Raw genomic sequence first — 16,356 nt, 5'->3', positions numbered from 1 at the left:
GAGGAACGGGCAGGTCTGGAAGCTTTAATTCAAATCTATGCCGCGTTGGACTGGTGGAGCCTTAAGTTGTATTTTCTCTCAGTCATTTCCTATCCACACCTGAGCTCCTTATTGCCTCTCTCATGGGTGTTGGAGGTGGAGGCCTGTGTTTCTCAGCACGCTGCTTGACAATTTATCAGAGATTCCATATTTATCGTAATCTCATATTTCCAGTTATTTGTGTCAGGAAAAGATGAGTCTCGAGCTCAGGGGTTCCCTGGTGAGAGAGGTTCTCCCAGGAATGTATGTCAGACTTTTAAAGTAGGGGACATTTGAGCTGAAGTCCGAATGAAATCATCCGTGAGCTGGGCAGGTAGACAGCTGAGAAGGCACCAGAACAACTGGGGGAACTGCGAGTCCTTGGTGTGACTTCAGCATCAGGCATTGCTTAACCTGCAACTGCTTTTTCTTCCAGACACAGATGATACAAGTCTACTGGGAAAGAAGGATGATGGGCTGCCGTATCGGCCAGATGTGAAAGGTACTGAATAAAGGTCTATCCCCGGTGCCTCTGCTGCCATTGTGGTAGCCTCTTAGCTTACTAGCTCTCCGAGATGACGCTCATGACGTAACTGATTAGCAGTATTTGTTGAAATAGGGAAGGTTGCTTTCTGATTAGAGAAAATTGCTCATATATGCATTTTATTCCTTTATATGAAGTTCCCTAGACTCTGCTATTAACATTCCTCCCTGTTACCAAGTCTTTGAGCCTTATTCCTTTCATCTGGAAGTCTCTACTCCTTTGTCTGGCTAACTGCTGCTCATCTTCCCTAGTCTCAGTAGGGGTATTATTTCTTTTGAGAATCATTCCTTGGCCCCCAAATCTAGATTAGATGCCTCTCCGACCTCCCCTGTCTGAACACTTTGCTTACTCTAATTGTTCTCCTCATCTGTGTCTCAGATCATGAGTTCTATGTGGATTGAAACAAGCCATCTTCCTTCGTGTTGCTAACCCTAGCAGAATGCCTTGCGAATTGGTAGCTCTTCCGTATTCATCGAGAGAAGGGATGTGACTCAGAGGCACGGCGTTATTTACTCGCACAAAGTCTCATGTCGACTAAAGATCAAAGCAGAGACTAGAATCCACGTGCCTTGACTGCCCTTTTTGGCGCTCTTTCCCATCTGTGGTCACGTGCCTTGTTTGATTTGAACCTTACAAATAGCAGTGAGAAGGCCACCTAACCAGAGGCCAGCGTGAGGCTCGGTGTTGATAATCTGGTTAATTTAAGAGGAGTTACATCACTGGACTCCTAGATCATCACAAGTACACCTTCAACGAGTCTGCACTTAAAGAAGAAAAAGTAATTAAAAAGGAAAAATTTGAGACTGGGTTGGGGGAAGGGAGCACGGGAGGAGCTAAAAAGGACAGAAGGAAGGTAGGAACACTAAATACAGTGGTCAGGTATAAAATTCTAAAAAATATTAACAGAATGAATGTCAAAACTACGTGATATGCAAGACATTTGGGAGACCAAGGAAGGGGATCATGAGCCTATGGCTCACTTGGGCTGTGCAGTGCAAGGCTAGCCTGAGCTATGATGTAGTGGGACCCTGTCTCAACATGCCAAGGGCTGAGGATGTAGCCCAGCGATAGAGCATTTACATGGCCACAGTCTACTGTGGCTGGCCCATAGACCACAGTAGTGGAAAATAATATGATCTTCATTATATGTCTGTTTTCCAAAACACGTCCCTGCTGTATAGCATTTCATCAGACCTCAGTAAGATTATTCATCGATACTTAGAACAGCGTCTGACAGTTGGAAGTACTCAGTAAATAGTGACTTTCGTAATCAAATATGAAAGGTGTGCTACTTCTTGTTCTTGAATTGTATAAACCTCGGTTTCTTATAACCCACAGGGCCCGGGAAAACATTTTTCTCTGCTGATACGAAGAGCTGTATTTAAAGTAGGAAATCACCTCTGTTCCCACTGGAGTCATAACAGACCAGCTCTAGTTTTATTCTCTCTACTGATAACTATGACTCAGTACAAAGACCATTGTTCAGTAGTTAGCTGCTCATTTTAAAGGCAATTTGGGGTTTTGTATATACCCCAAGCACTTGTGTGATATTCATAAAAATCATATAATATTATGACTACATATTGATAATCTTATGTGCACCACTTTCGAGGTATTGAAAATCCTGTACACATAAGAATTGTCAATATAACTTTGAAATTGTGTTAGAAGATACTTATTTATTATAGGTTTTATTTATGCCAGTCCGTCTTGCCACACGACTTGTAGAAGGGAAGATAATTTAGTACATGGCACACATTTTTTGGGTGTCCCTTATAGCAAGACACATATTTAACCTTCTTCTGACAATGTAAAGATCAAATATTGTCATGATAGTAAGTGTAAATGGTCTTTAGAAAAGATGGGTTGCTCTTTGGTGGGGGATAATGAAGATGTGAGAAAAGTTCATGGAGAGCATGGAATTTGACCTACGAGAGCTTGAACAGGACACAGGATGTTTGGGGAGACTAAGAAATCATAAGAAGCAATGCAGACTCAAATGTTATGGCTGAGGGTGTACTGGAGAATGCTGAGCGATTTAGAGGAAGAAGAGGGAGGTAGGTGGGAAAGAAAGCCTGGGACGAGATTTTGCCCTGTTGGACATTCATTTTGAACCTTAGGGATGTGATAGTTTGGGTATGATTGGCTCTCATGGGCCAATATAGTCATATGCTTAGGCATTAAGGAGTGGCACTACTTGAGAAGGATTAAGAGGCTTGGCCTTGTTGGAATAGGTGTGCCCTTATTGGAGGGAGTGTGTCACTGTGGGTGGGCTTTGAGGTCTCAAAAGCCTAAGCCATATGCAGTGTTATTCTCCTCCTGCTGTCTGTGGATGGGTCTGGATGTAGAGCTCTCTTTCTCCAGCGTTTTGTCTGCCTGCACGCTGCCATGTTCTCTGCAGTGATGATAATAGACTAAACCTTTGAGACTGTAAGCCATCCCCAGTGGAATGCTTTCTTTTATGAGTTTGCCATGGTCATAGTGTCTCTTCACAGCGATAGAACAAAACCTAAGACAGAGATCATTACTATAATATAAATGAAAAAAAAAAATAAAGCTCCAATAGTAATCACTCTAGCTAGCGATACCTGCAGGAACATGGCGCTTGTTGTGCACATGGGCAAAGGCAGAGAGGTGAAATTGGCAGGCTCAGAAGGGACAGATGTGGGATAGTAAAAATTAAAAATACTAAGACTTAAACCCAAAGACTTAGACAATCAGTTCTTCTTATAGAAATGATATGCTGGGAGGGAGAGGTGTTTGGAGTAGGGTGAAGGAGGAGTTGGCAAAGGTGACCAATTGCATTTTGGAATCTGATGGGATGTGAAATTTATCCAGGACACTATTCAGCATAAGTCTAGAGACAAACCTCTGGTCCATAGTTGGTAAGTGGGAAAGGATGGCCAGTAGTTAACACACAACAGAAAGGCATTCTGGGGTGAGGAGTCAAGCATCTTGAATTGTAAGGCCATTGGACAGAATTCCTATAGTGTTAAGATGGAGGCAGATTGTGAGAGTTTAGTACATGCCATGGTCATGAGGTCTCTTCACAGTACTGTACAACAGTAAGGGAATGTGTTAAAAGGTAGCTCTGTTACCTTTTGCTTCTGTTCTCACAGCAGTGTAGGAGCCCTTGGTGATACTTGTGTCTGTCAGTTCATAGCCCAGACTGTAGGTAGGAGGTATTTCTGCAGGACCTGCTAGAGAAAGCAGAAACACTCCTTCAGCAGGAACATATAGAACTTAGGAGATGCCCACTAGGAAAGGTTTGTTTGTTTGTTTGTTTGCTTTGAGAAGGGCAACTGTGATGGTTTGTATATACTTGGCCTAGGGAGTAGCACTATTAGAAGGTGTGTCCCTCTTGGAATAGGCATGGCACTGTGGGTGTGGGCTTTAGTACCTTTGTCCTAGCTGCCTGGAAGTCAGTCTTCCATTAGCAGCCTTCAGATGAAATGTAGAACTCTCAGCTCCTCCTGCACCATGCCTGCCTGGATGCTGCCATGTTCCTGCCTTGACGATACTGGACTGAACCTCTGAACCCGTAAGCCAGCCCCAATTCAATGTTGTCTTATGTAAGACTTGCCTTGGTTATGGTGTCTGTTCACAGCAGTAAAACCCTAAGAAAGCAAGTCAATACATTTAGTTCGGTTGTTTACAGTAGCATTAGAATATCTGGAAATCATAAAGGTGTGAGAATTGAGTATAAGGAATATGTGTATGCAGGGGAGAAAGATATCATCTTCATTATAGAAAGTTTTAACAATAATGTCAAGAGAACAACCTAACAAACCTGTAAATATGTACCCAGCACTGATATGTGTGTGTGTGTGTATCTATGTGTGACTGTGTGCACAGAGAGATGTGGAATCTCTCTAAACTTAAGTTGGAGCCTCCCAGTGTGGGTGCTGGTGTCTGAAGTTGGGTCTTCTGCAAGGGCAGCACATGCTCTTAACCACAAGTCATCATGCCAACCCCACTGTCAGTTTTTATTATTAGCATTTTATTCTATTTACCTTCAGTGTACATTATCAGCATAATTGGAAGTTTAGTTTTTGATTTATAGTTTCCAACGTGAAATCAATATGGTTCACCTATACCACACCCTACCGTGCTTGGCAATATTTCCAGCTACCCAGGAAGTTCTTTCAAATTACAGACACCACAACAACCCAAAAGTACTTTTATACAGCCTCAATTGAACTGTAGTGCTTTAATTGGAGAGACACCCACACTTGTCATTCCAGCCCTCCTCTCATCTTTGAACTTGTTCTTGAGACTGATTAGTCTTCTTGCTTTATACTGGCCTGGGGCACGAAAGATGACAAGGTGCCATTGCCACGAGTCTCGCTTGCCTGATGGCCGTTTGTGTGTTTCAGTCTGACATCTTCTGGTGTGTCCTTTTAAAGACAATGAGTCGATGATACAGGTGCCAGACTCACTGAAAGGAGCCCAAGTTGTGAGCCAGTGGAGAGTCTTGTTGGAGCTCCTCAGGATCTTCCGAGCAGAGGGTTTGTTGTGGGATAAGAAGGGAAGGCTTGCTGGAAGCAGCTGCCAGGAGCATGTCAGGGGAAGGCGGAGGACGGAAGATGGAAGGATTTTTCCTAAGGGGTTAGTTGAGGAGGTAGGTGAGCTTATGCACATTAGAAGAGTCATTTCCCTGGCATAATTGTGCTAGGGAGAGCCAGGGTTTGGATGGAATGCATTGGATTTATAACAGAGAGGTAGGAATCTATTTACTGGGTAGATAGTTTCTCAATTCTAGAGTTCAGGAGACTGGGGTGGGGAAGTCTGCCGAGGGGTGTGTAAGTATGATAGTTGGGACATAGGGTGGCATAAAAAGCTTCACATGACAGGGAACACTACAGTCAGTGGTGGAGTGCTGATGGAGTCGTAGCCACAGCTGCTTACACTGTAGGGACATGGCTCAGTTGCTAAGATCAGTTCCTGTGGAACAGGCCAGATGATCGGTGGACCAGTCCTCTGCAGAGAAGCCACTTGGTACCGTCTCTTATGGCATCGTCACCTAGAATAAACAAACCTACTGTCTGTGTGTGAAAACCTGGCTGCTGGTGGCAGAGTTGTTTACGAAGACTCTGTGGATGGAACGAGTCCCCGGTGGCCAGATGTCCTGGGCATGCTATACACACTTCAAGCATTGTTCACACACCAGCAGTGGATGCTGTTAATGTTGGAGCTGTCACCACTAGTCCCAGGGCATTGTTCAGACCGGATTCTTCTGTGCCCACTTCCTGTGCCAGGGCTGCGTCCCTGCTTTGGCGTCTGAAGCCATGCTTTATCGGGTCTTTAAAGCTTTTTATTTTCCCCTTTTGGAGTGGTCTCACTTACTTAGTCTAGAGAGCAGGTCTTGAACGTTATGCTTTGCCGGTCTCCTACACACCTCTCAGGTTACTGCTGAAGTCAGTTCAGTAGCCCAGAGCTTGTGCCATGGAGTTGGCTGTGAGACCCGATTTCTCTGAGCCCCAGTGATCACATCGGATCAGGAGAGATAGTTATGCCTCTTAGCTGGGACTGCTCTGAAAACTCAAACACCAGATTCCTGGCTTTGTTTTTGGTATACGATTATTGCCAATTATTTGGTTTGGGTTATTAAGTTCTGATGGCTGGGCTCACCTCTGTGGATTCCTGTTAGGGCTGGTGAGTGACATCAGTAGCCACTGAGCAGTTTTTAAGCAAGTGCCCTGTGTGCTCCTGTGCCTTTGAGTGGTCCATGCTGTCATTTTGTGTGACAAAGCTGAAACAGTTTTCTCCTGTAGAGAGGCTGAACGAAGCCAGTGTTCTGAACCGTGGTGCTCTTGGCCATATCTCACAGCTGGTATGAGGGTCCTGTCCCATTTGGCTGCTTTCTCTCCTGGATCTCCTTCATCTGTTACCCAGACAGAGAACCTTGCTGAGCTCTGTCCACACACTCAGTTACCGAGTGAGGCTTTTTTCTTATACTCTGTTCATTCTGCTATTCTTTCTCCAAAACTCCAGGAAACTACCACGGTGCTCAGAACACGGCAAATCCCTGCGGATCTCTGAGAAGCACTTTTAGAATGACCATAGATCTAAGTTTTAATTCGCATTTCTCTCTCTCTCTCTCTCTCTCTCTCTCTCTCTCTCTCTCTCTCTCTCTCTCTCTCTCTCTCGGGCTCCCCATCACGAGGCTTAGTTTTAGAGACATTTGTAATTCTCTGTTAACATATTTGGCAAAGAGGATGGTTTTGGTCTGTCAAATGTACTGTGTTAGTGATAAGTACCATTCTTTTTGTAAATATTTATTCATATTTTAACTGAATGTTTATGTTGTCTACCTCATGGGTTTAGTGCCTGTGGAGGCCAGAAGGGGAGGGCGTTAGGTCTCCTGGAATTGGAGCTATAGTCAGGAGCCACCATCCTAGTGCTGGGATTCGAACCTGCTCTTAACCACTGAGCCGTCTCTCCAGACCCTGGGTACCACTCTTGACGACAGGTGTAACTTAACCTTGTTCAAATAGGAACATGGAGTTTGACCTTCAGAATACAACACAGGTAGGCAGTAGTGAACGAGTAAGCAGACGCTAGGGAATGTGTACAAAGTTAGAGATTTCATTCGACATGAAAAATATCCAAGAGTGTCTGAACTTACTGCATTATGATGAGTTTCTCTGGCCTGTTAACTTCCCCCTCATGGAAGTGGAGTGTGTCGGATATTTTTGGCATTGAGTGGATGCTGAGTTTGGACTCTGGCCTACTGGATGGGCCTTTCTTTTCCACAGCTTCTCTTTGTGTCTAGCCAGCGTCCACTTTTAGCATCACACTTTGTTAATTTCTCAAAACCCACTCTTTATTTATCCTGTTTTTTTCTTCCTGCTTTCATGTAGTTCAACTACCTGACAGCTTTTATCTCTGTTATGCCCGAAATCTGCAGGGTACAGGACTTTTTAATGCTCTTCCTGACCTCCACAGAGCTACTTGGTCATATCTACGCGTTACGGTATTTTACAGTCTCACTCTGTGGCCTCACAAACACACACGTGGATGGCGTCCTTTTGGGTTCCGTGTTCTAAGAAGCACGGTGAACGGTGAACTGGGTTAGTGACTGCCTTCCTTGCCACTTGAGTGGGAATGCTGAACTGCACTTTTAGCTAAGAACGCTGGTTTGTTTTAGTGTAGCTGGTTTCTGTTCAGCTACTTCTCATCAGTGCCGATTGCTTGAGGCATGCCTTCTGCTTTGATCACAAGTGTTTGTAAACAAGCAGTCTGTTAATTAAGTTCCAGCCTGTGTTGTGAGACCCAGGGCAGCGCTGCTAAAAGCAACTTCTTTCTGAATGGGAGTTTCAGAGTAGAAGCCTTTTAGTTTGTTGTTGAAATAGTTTTTTTTTTTTTTTTTTTTTTTTAATGGAAACCAAATATGATTCAATCTATACACTTACTGTTTTTCTCTTTCCTGTTGCTGGGGTTGAACCCAGAACTTCAAACCATCTCAGGCATACCCCATGGCACACAGGCAGAAAGTTCACACTATAGCATGATGTCAACAGATGACAGTTGTGGTTCATTCCTGCAACATTCTTTAGGCCTAGAGTAACAGCTGGTACTACTGATTAAGCACTTACTGTTTGCAAAGGACTGTCTGAGAGTTCTGTGCTAGGGGCTGGAGAGCTGGCTCCGTGGTTAAGGATACATGTTGCTGTTGTAGAGGACCTAGGGTCTGTACACTACTCACATGGTTTACCATCCCAGTAACTCCAGCTGCAGGAGATCCAGTGCCCTCTTCTCCCAGATGAATGTGAATATTTGCCAGGCAAACTCTCACAAAGAACTCTGAAAGAGTTGTAAAGCTCTGAACCAATTCGCCTACTACTACTAATATGCTAGATCTTACCTCACTTAGGCCTCGAATCAATTCTGTGAAAACTGGACGTGGTTGTTATATAGCTCCATTTCTCAGAATAGGAAGTGGAAGGCTGTGCCTTCAGGTCACACAGTTAGGGAATTGCTCTGACCAGAGTTCAGATTCAAACATTCTGACTCTAGAGATGTCCTTTTACACTGCTCATACTGCTTCTCAGAACTGGAAACTGTACAGGTACAAACAGTGGAGGTATCTAGACTCCTTAGGAACTCCATCCCATAAAATACTAAGCTGAAAGCCATGATAAATGCATAGAGGGCCTGGCTCCGGCCCTGTGCTGCTTCAGTCTCTGTGAGCCCGAATGCACCCCGCTTTGCTGGTTCGGAGACCTCGTGCCTCCATTCACACTGGCTCTAACACTTTCCAACCCCTCTTGCTCTGGGTTCCCTGAGCTCTGATGGGAGGAATTTATGGAGACCTCCATTCAGATCGTCTCTCCACATAGTGTATGGCTGTGGGTCTCTGCCATCAGTTCCCAGCTGCTGCTGGAGGAAGCCTCTCTGATGGAGACTGAACAAGGCACTGACCCGTGACTACAGCAGAATATCATTAGCAACCGTGTCATTGATTTTATTTTTCCTTTTGATCCAGAATTTTATTGGTTTTATTACCGAGTCTCGACTCTTTGGTTCTTGGTTACCAAGCAATGTCGGGAATGGGATCCTTCTGTGGGGTGGGCCTTAAATCATGTCAGATATCGGCTGATGACTTCCAAAGTTCTATACTACCATTGCCCTAGCCTATTTCTCAGGCCGGACAGACTGTAGGTCAAAGGTTTTGTGGCTGGGTTGGTTTCCATGTTTCTCTTTTGGTAGCCTGCAGAGCACCTTCCCACACCAAAGAGACTGGGGCGAGGCCTTCCATAACCCCACCTTTTTGATCTTCCTAGTTCATTTCTATTCATTTTTTAAAAGATTTTATTACACTCTGTATTTTGGGGACAGGCCCTTACTGTTGTGGCGTCATACAGATAGCTAGTTATTTTATTGCCACCGTGCAGGATTTGTGTCACACAAACCTTTCAGATCTGCGTGACCTGTAGGCTGTTACCTGCATTTACAGGTGCACATTCTAAGGTTAAAGAGGATAGAATGGTAAAGGTCACACAGCTGACATGTGGACAGCCTGTAAGATATTTTTGTCACATTCTGTGATTCCACTTTTTCTGAATGAGCATTTACTTTAAAAATACTGTGTGATAAAGAAAACTAGCAAAGGTGTCCTGCCACCTCTTAGCCCCTCCTGGTCGTCCCCGCCTCTCTCCTTCTCTACCTTGTTTCTGAGACACAATGCAGCAACGAAGTATTGACATTTAGTTCAGGCTGGTGTCAGACTTGGGTTCATAGTGCACCAGCCCTTTGAGTGTTGAGATTGCAGGTGTGAGCTACTATACCTGTGAGCTGTGAGCTACTATACCTGTGAGCTACTATACCTGTGAGCTACTATACCTGTGTGCTGTGAGCTACTATACCTGTGAGCTGCTATACCTGTGAGCTGCTATACCTGTGAGCTACTATACCTGTGAGCTACTATACCTGTGAGCTACTATACCTGTGAGCTACTATACCTGTGTGCTGCTATACCTGTGAGCTACTATACCTGTGAGCTACTATACCTGTGAGCTGCTATACCTGTGAGCTATTATACCTGTGAGCTACTATACCTGTGAGCTACTATACCTGTGAGCTACTATATCTGTGAGCTATACCTGTGAGCTACTATACCTGTGAGCTACTATACCTGTGAGCTACTATACCCGTGAGCTACTATATTTGTGAGCTATACCTGTGAGCTACTATACCTGTGAGCTACTATACCTGTGAGCTACTATATCTGTGAGCTATACCTGTGAGCTACTATATCTGTGAGCTATACCTGTGAGCTACTATACCTGTGAGCTATATACCTGTGAGCTATACCTGTGAGCTACTATACCTGTGAGCTACTATACCTGTGAGCTATATACCTGTGAGCTACTATACCTGTGAGCTACTATACCTGGCTAAAGCTGTTACCATCTGAAAAGACACGCTCTTGATAGTTTTCATTTTAAAAAAGGAATCTTTTACCCAAAGTTTCAGAACCCTTAGCTTGCTCTCTGCTGGTCTCACTGGCTCCAGGTGAGTGAGCAGCTTCACCCCTCCAAAGGCAGCATTGTGTGTTCCATCTCTGTCACAGGGCCAGCTTCCTTCTCGACCCGACACTCACTGTTTAGCAAGGCTGTTTTCGTTTTCAGACTGTTTTTAATGTAGCAGGAGTTCACAGTGGTCATGTTCTGCAACTATTGTTGCGTGCGCTCTGCCTAATTCGTCTGCCCACTTGCTGTGTTTGTGCATGGGGGTGGGGGGTTGCAAGGGACCTTAGATCTTGCTTACCCTCTCCGATAAGTCTCCCTTCTAACTGGCCCAGCCAGGGATTGACAGGGCGAATTCATTTGTTTCTGAGTCTTTGAAAGGGTTTGTCTTTTCCATCTCTGTTTTCAGTATCCAGTGACACGGCTTGTGCTCTTTTAAGATGCAGGTGATCAAAGGGAAGATGTTTATGTTGGAAGCCACATGCCTTGCCCTGAGAACCTCAGTGGGTACTGCCTCCATGGCAAGTGTGAATTCATCTACTCCACTCAGAAGGCCTCCTGTAGGTAAGTCGGTGGCTCCTGACCAGGGCTGAGAGTCTTTTTTCCGTTGGTCACTACTCCTTCATAGACTAAATAGTTTACATAAATGGTATTATCTGCAACAGACAAGTTTCAAATAAACCAGCAAATCATATATACAACCCCCAAACCTGGCAAGAAATGTGCAAAGATGAGAAACAGGCTGCATTAGGACTTAGAGGCTCCGAGCTTAACATCTTTACGGTGACATTTTAATATTAATTTGCCATATTCCAACGCTATTTTGATCTCTCGGCAATCTGTCACAAGGTAGTTGAACGACAGAAGAGTGTATTACGAATAGAGAAGGAATAACTCAAATAAAACATACACTAAAATAGACTTCTAAAAATAACAGAGTAGGGATGAGGAGCCAGGTGTGAGTTGTGAGAGGGAAGTGGAGTGCCAGTCTTCAGCTCCTGTATCCAGAGACATTGCATAACTTGTTCAAGGTCAACAGCGAGTTGGAAATAGAGCTAAGAAAAAACTAGATAGACCTCACATTCCCTGACACACAACTGGAGGATATCAGTGCCTTTTGCTGGTGTGTGTGTGTGTGTGTGTGTGTGTGTGTTTGTATGCACTTGTGTGTGTATGTGTTTGTGCATGTGTGTGCACATATGTGATTGTCTGCATGTGTGTGTGCATGTGTGTGCACATGTGTGATTGTCTGCATGTGTGTGTGCATGTGTGTGCACATGTGTGATTGTCTGCATGTGTGTATGTGCGTATGTGTGTGTGTGTGTTGCTGCTGCTATCATGAAGTGTGTGCTGTCTTGTGTCTGGTTAGCCAGGCGGGGTTTCTGCAGACAAGGGGGTGGGCCATTGCTGCCCTTCCATTCACTTGTACTTCTGGGAGTTGGGCAAAAACCTGCTTCCTGTTCTTAGGCAAAACATCAAAACATGGGGACTTGGTCTATTTTCCTTTTTCCCTATCTACCCTCAGGGTAGGGACTCCGCTTTGGCCCTGGGGCCTCTTGGGTCCCTCTTCTTCAACTCCCTTCCTTTTCCTCCTGCATAAAGATGAACAGCAGAGCAAATGCTCTCACTGTTAATGGTTGAACAGCTCTTTCTGAAAACCTTTGGCTTTTCCCCGTAGACAGTTCTCTTTGTCTTCGGAGGAGCTAACTTCTCTGTTTCCCCCACCCCCAAACATTTCAAAACAGCAACTGTATAAAGAGAATGGATTGTATAATGCAAAGCACACAATGGACTCTTGGAGTTTGTCACACAGTGGTCACAGAGTGGCGTAGAGATCTTCGCAGTCCTGATGGCTTGAGGCGGGGCATCCTCCGTCAAGCCGTGGTGCCACTGTGTGTAACTGGAAAGACGAGGCAGGAAGATCATGAGTTCTATACCGACCTGAGCTACATAGCAGGCTAGATAGGGCCACATAGTGAGATGCTGTCCAGAAACCTGCAGCCATGAACCGGAACGTGTGCAGCGTGTGTTGCCCTGCAGCTGCTCTGTAGTATTATAATGAATGGCAACTGATACTAGGCCTGTTATATCAAGGACTCCATTCTGCAAATTACTTCCTTTCTACGACCTAGCCTGATAGGTCTGTGGTAAATAAATCTCTAATAGTGCCGTGACTATCAGTTCCCTCTTCTCCCGAATGGAGGACTGTTGGAAATGGTAAAGAATTTATTTCCTGGAGTAATAGCAGCTTCTGGTGTTCTATTGTGCATTTGCAGCGTTTGTAAGAATCAGGCTAAAACACTGTGTGTCTATCAGTCATATTCCTTCAATTGGACTAAATCTAGTGCCATCCCACTGTGGATGGACGAGGTTATTCTTTCTACCAAATTCTGCGGTGATGGGTTGTTAAACTTGCATATTATCAGGGGTCTGGGGATCTTGTCTTCAGAAAACATTTAATAACCAAAATACAGTATGAACAGTGATGTCATCTGCACAAATGCACGAGGCAATTTGAGGCTTTAAAACAGAGGACGCTCTTTTTGGACAATTGTATATCTTCTCTGGAAAATAGATTCAGATCCTCTACCCATTTCTTAATTAGTGGGTTCTTTTTTAGAATGCATGCTTTAAGTTATTTTTAAAAATTATTTTAAAAGTGGTGTGTGTACGTGTGTGTACGTGTGTGCATGTGTGTGCATGTGTATTTGTGTGTGTGTGTGTGTGTGTATGAGAGAGTGTGTGTGTATGAGAGAGTGTGTGTGTGCATGTGTGTGTGCGCTCGTGAGTGCGTGTGTACCTGTGAGGTCAGTAGACAACCTGTGTGAAGAACTCAGTTCTCACCTTCCATCTTGAGAGGCGAGGTCTCTGTTGTTTCTTCTGCTCCTGCGCTGTGTGTTCCAGGCCAGCTTCTGGACAGTTCAGTCTCCTCTCCGTCCACCCCACCCCCATCCCCTCCTTTCCCCATATGACAGATTACAGTTGTGAACCTTTGCCTCTGCCTTCTCCCCCAGGGATCAAACTTGGATCATCAAGTTTATGTAGCTATAGTGAACGCTTTGTCTCCTCCGCCCCTTCCTCTTGTCAAATCCATAATTTGCAGCTGTCATTTTCCTTCGTACAGGCCGCCTTTTCACTTTGATAATGCCTGTAACCATGAGGATCTACATTTTGATTTATCTCAGTTTGTCTTTTTACGTTTTGTTTTAGTGTCATGTCTAAGGAATTATTGCCCAATCTAGGGTTGTGAAACTTTGTATGCTTGGTTTTTTTTTCCCTAAGGGCTTCTTTATAGCTCTGTCTTTTACATTTGGATGTGTGACCTGTTGTCTTAGTTTGCTTTCTATTGCTGTGATAAAAGCATCCTGACCAAAGTAACTTGGAAAAGAAAGGATTTATCTCATTTTAGATTTATAAATGTCACACTCCTGCACTGAGGGAAATGAAGGCAGGAACCCAGAGGCAGGAACTGAAGCAGAAGCCATGGGGAACATTCCGTACTACCTGGCTTTCAGATTTGTGCTCAGCGACCTTTCTTGTACTCCCAGGCCTACCTGCCTGGGAATGGTACCGCCCACAGTGGGCTAGGCTCCCACATCGATCACCGATTAAAAAACAAAGCCACGCAACTTGCCTACAAGTCAGCCTGATGGTGGCATTTCCTCAGTTGAGGTTCAATCCTCTCAGATGAGTACTTTCTGTCAAGTTGACAAAACTAACCAGCACACCCTCTTTTAGTTAATTTGAAGGTTGCAAGGAAGAAGCTCAGCTTCATTACATATATCCCGGTACCTTGGCGCTATTTTTGAAGACACCGTTACTTTTCCACTGACTCATCCTAACACCTCTGTTAAACAGGTTAACTAACCTCTGTTAAACAGGTTAACCAACCACAGGTGTATGCTTAACTTCTGGCCTCCCAGAAGTGGCCAATGTGCCGCCTCAGTCTTGAATTTTCTTAGGTACAGAACTCAGTGCAGATCTTCCTGGTAGGTGTCCACGAGTCCTAGAGTGAGTGTGTCAGCCCAGGACGCCCTAGCCTCCTCTGCTGCCCGTATCCAGTTTCTTTTCTGTTGTCTGCATTTTATGACAATGCTGCTTTAAAAGCTTTCATAACCAAGAGTGAGACAGCAGTGATCACACACGGTGCCCAGTGAGCACACACGGTGCCCATTGAGCACACACGGTGCCCAGTGAGCACACACACACATGCCCAGTGAGCACACATGGTGCCCAGTGAGCACACACACATATGCCCAGTGAGCACACACACACATGCCCAGTGAGCACACACATGCCTAGTGAGCACACACGGTGCCCAGTGAGCACACACGGTGCCCAGTGAGCACACACATGCCCAGTGAGCACACACATGCCCAGTGAGCACACACGGTGCCCAGTGAGCACACACGGTGCCCAGTGAGCACACACGGTGCTCAGTGAGCACACACGGTGCCCTGTGAGCACACACACACATGCCCAGTGAGCACACACACATGCCCAGTGAGCACACACGGTGCCCAGTGAGCACACACGGTGCCCAGTGAGCACACACACATGCCCAGTGAGCACACACGGTGCCCAGTGAGCACACACACACATGCCCAGTGAGCACACACGGTGCTCTCGATGTCACTGCTGACAGTCCCATCAGCGTAAAATAGGAGCTGGTCTTCTGATAAATGTCCTCAGTGTTCCCTCCCCAGGGTCATCTCCACCTGATGATAATGCCTTTATTTTCACCTTTATAGATAGTTTGTAAGGTCAGCATGCACTTGGCTGCTTTACTCTTTTTGTTTAAAAATTTAATTTCATGTCCCCTGCATATGAAGTGCTTATGCTGTTCACATTGGAGAGAGTCTTGCGTGTAATATAAATGTGTTTCTTCCTTTGTATTCAGTGATCGAATTCCCAGGCATCTATCCTAAAGGGCAGGTCTAAGGAAGGAGCAACTTTTGTTGGGTTCTTTTTTTAAAAAATTGTTTTATTGGATATTCTCTGTGTTTACATTTCAAATGTTATACTTTTTCGCCCCCGACTCTTCCATGTTGCTATCCCCTCTCCCCCTCCACTTATTTCCATGAAGGTGCTTCCTCTCAGTCACTCTCTCCACCTCAGCGCCTTGGCATTCCCCTACACTGGGAAAATGCTCCTTCACTGGACCAAAGGCCTCTCCTCCCATTGATGCCAGACAATGCCATCCTCTGCTGCATATGCACCTGGAGCAAAGGGTCTCTCCATGTGTGCTCAGTGGTTGGTGTTTTAGTCACTGGGAGTTGTGGAGGGCTTGGTTGATAATGTTTCAAACCCTTTCAGCTTCTTCAGTCCTTTCTTTAGCTCCTTCATTAGGTTCCCCATTTTCAGTCCAACGATTAGCTGCAAGTGTCCTCAGCAGTATCTGTATGACTCTGGCAGAGCCTCCGAGGATGCACCCATGTCTGGTTTCTGCCAGTAAGCACTTCTTGGCATCAGAAATAATGCTGGGGTTTGATGGCTGCATATGAATTCCTAGGTGAGGCAGTCTCTGGATGATCTTTTCTTCATTCCATGCTCCTCTATTTGACCTTGTATTCCTTCCCATGAGTGTTTTGTTCTTGCTTCTAAGAAGGACTGAGGGAGGCATCTACATTCTGGCTTTCCTTCTTTTTGAGCTTCATAAGGTCTTTGAAATGTTTCTTGTGTATTCAGAGGTTTTTGGGCTAGTATCCACTTACCATGTGTGTTCTTTTGTGACTGGGTTGCCTCATTCAAGATGATAGTTTCTAGTTCTATCCATTTGCCTAGGAATTTCATAAAGTTATTGTTTCTAATAGCTGAGTAGTA

At 45.0% G+C, this 16,356-nt stretch overlaps 1 protein-coding gene across 2 annotated transcripts in view; it reads left to right on the top strand.

The window, feature by feature from the left end:
* Window positions 1-16,356, top strand: part of TMEFF1 (transmembrane protein with EGF like and two follistatin like domains 1) — a gene marked incomplete at its 5' end in the record, with an annotated part of 80,952 nt that overhangs the window by 55,105 nt on the left and 9,491 nt on the right. Inside the window, 2 exons of one of the 2 annotated variants that reach the window (XM_080940359.1) lie at window positions 455-520; window positions 10,980-11,097. In XM_080940359.1, coding sequence (XP_080796485.1) covers window positions 455-520; window positions 10,980-11,097 — 184 coding nt within the window. Of the gene's footprint in view, window positions 1-454; window positions 521-10,973; window positions 11,098-16,356 lie in introns of both variants that reach the window. The other variant, XM_080940358.1, reaches the window with a different exon arrangement.

This window comes from Micromys minutus (genome assembly GCF_963924665.1).
Source record: "Micromys minutus genome assembly, chromosome: 28".
NCBI classification, from domain to species: Eukaryota; Metazoa; Chordata; class Mammalia; order Rodentia; family Muridae; genus Micromys; species Micromys minutus.
The sequence above is the reverse complement of the archived record's forward strand: the minus strand, read 5'-3'. Positions and strand labels throughout refer to the sequence as shown.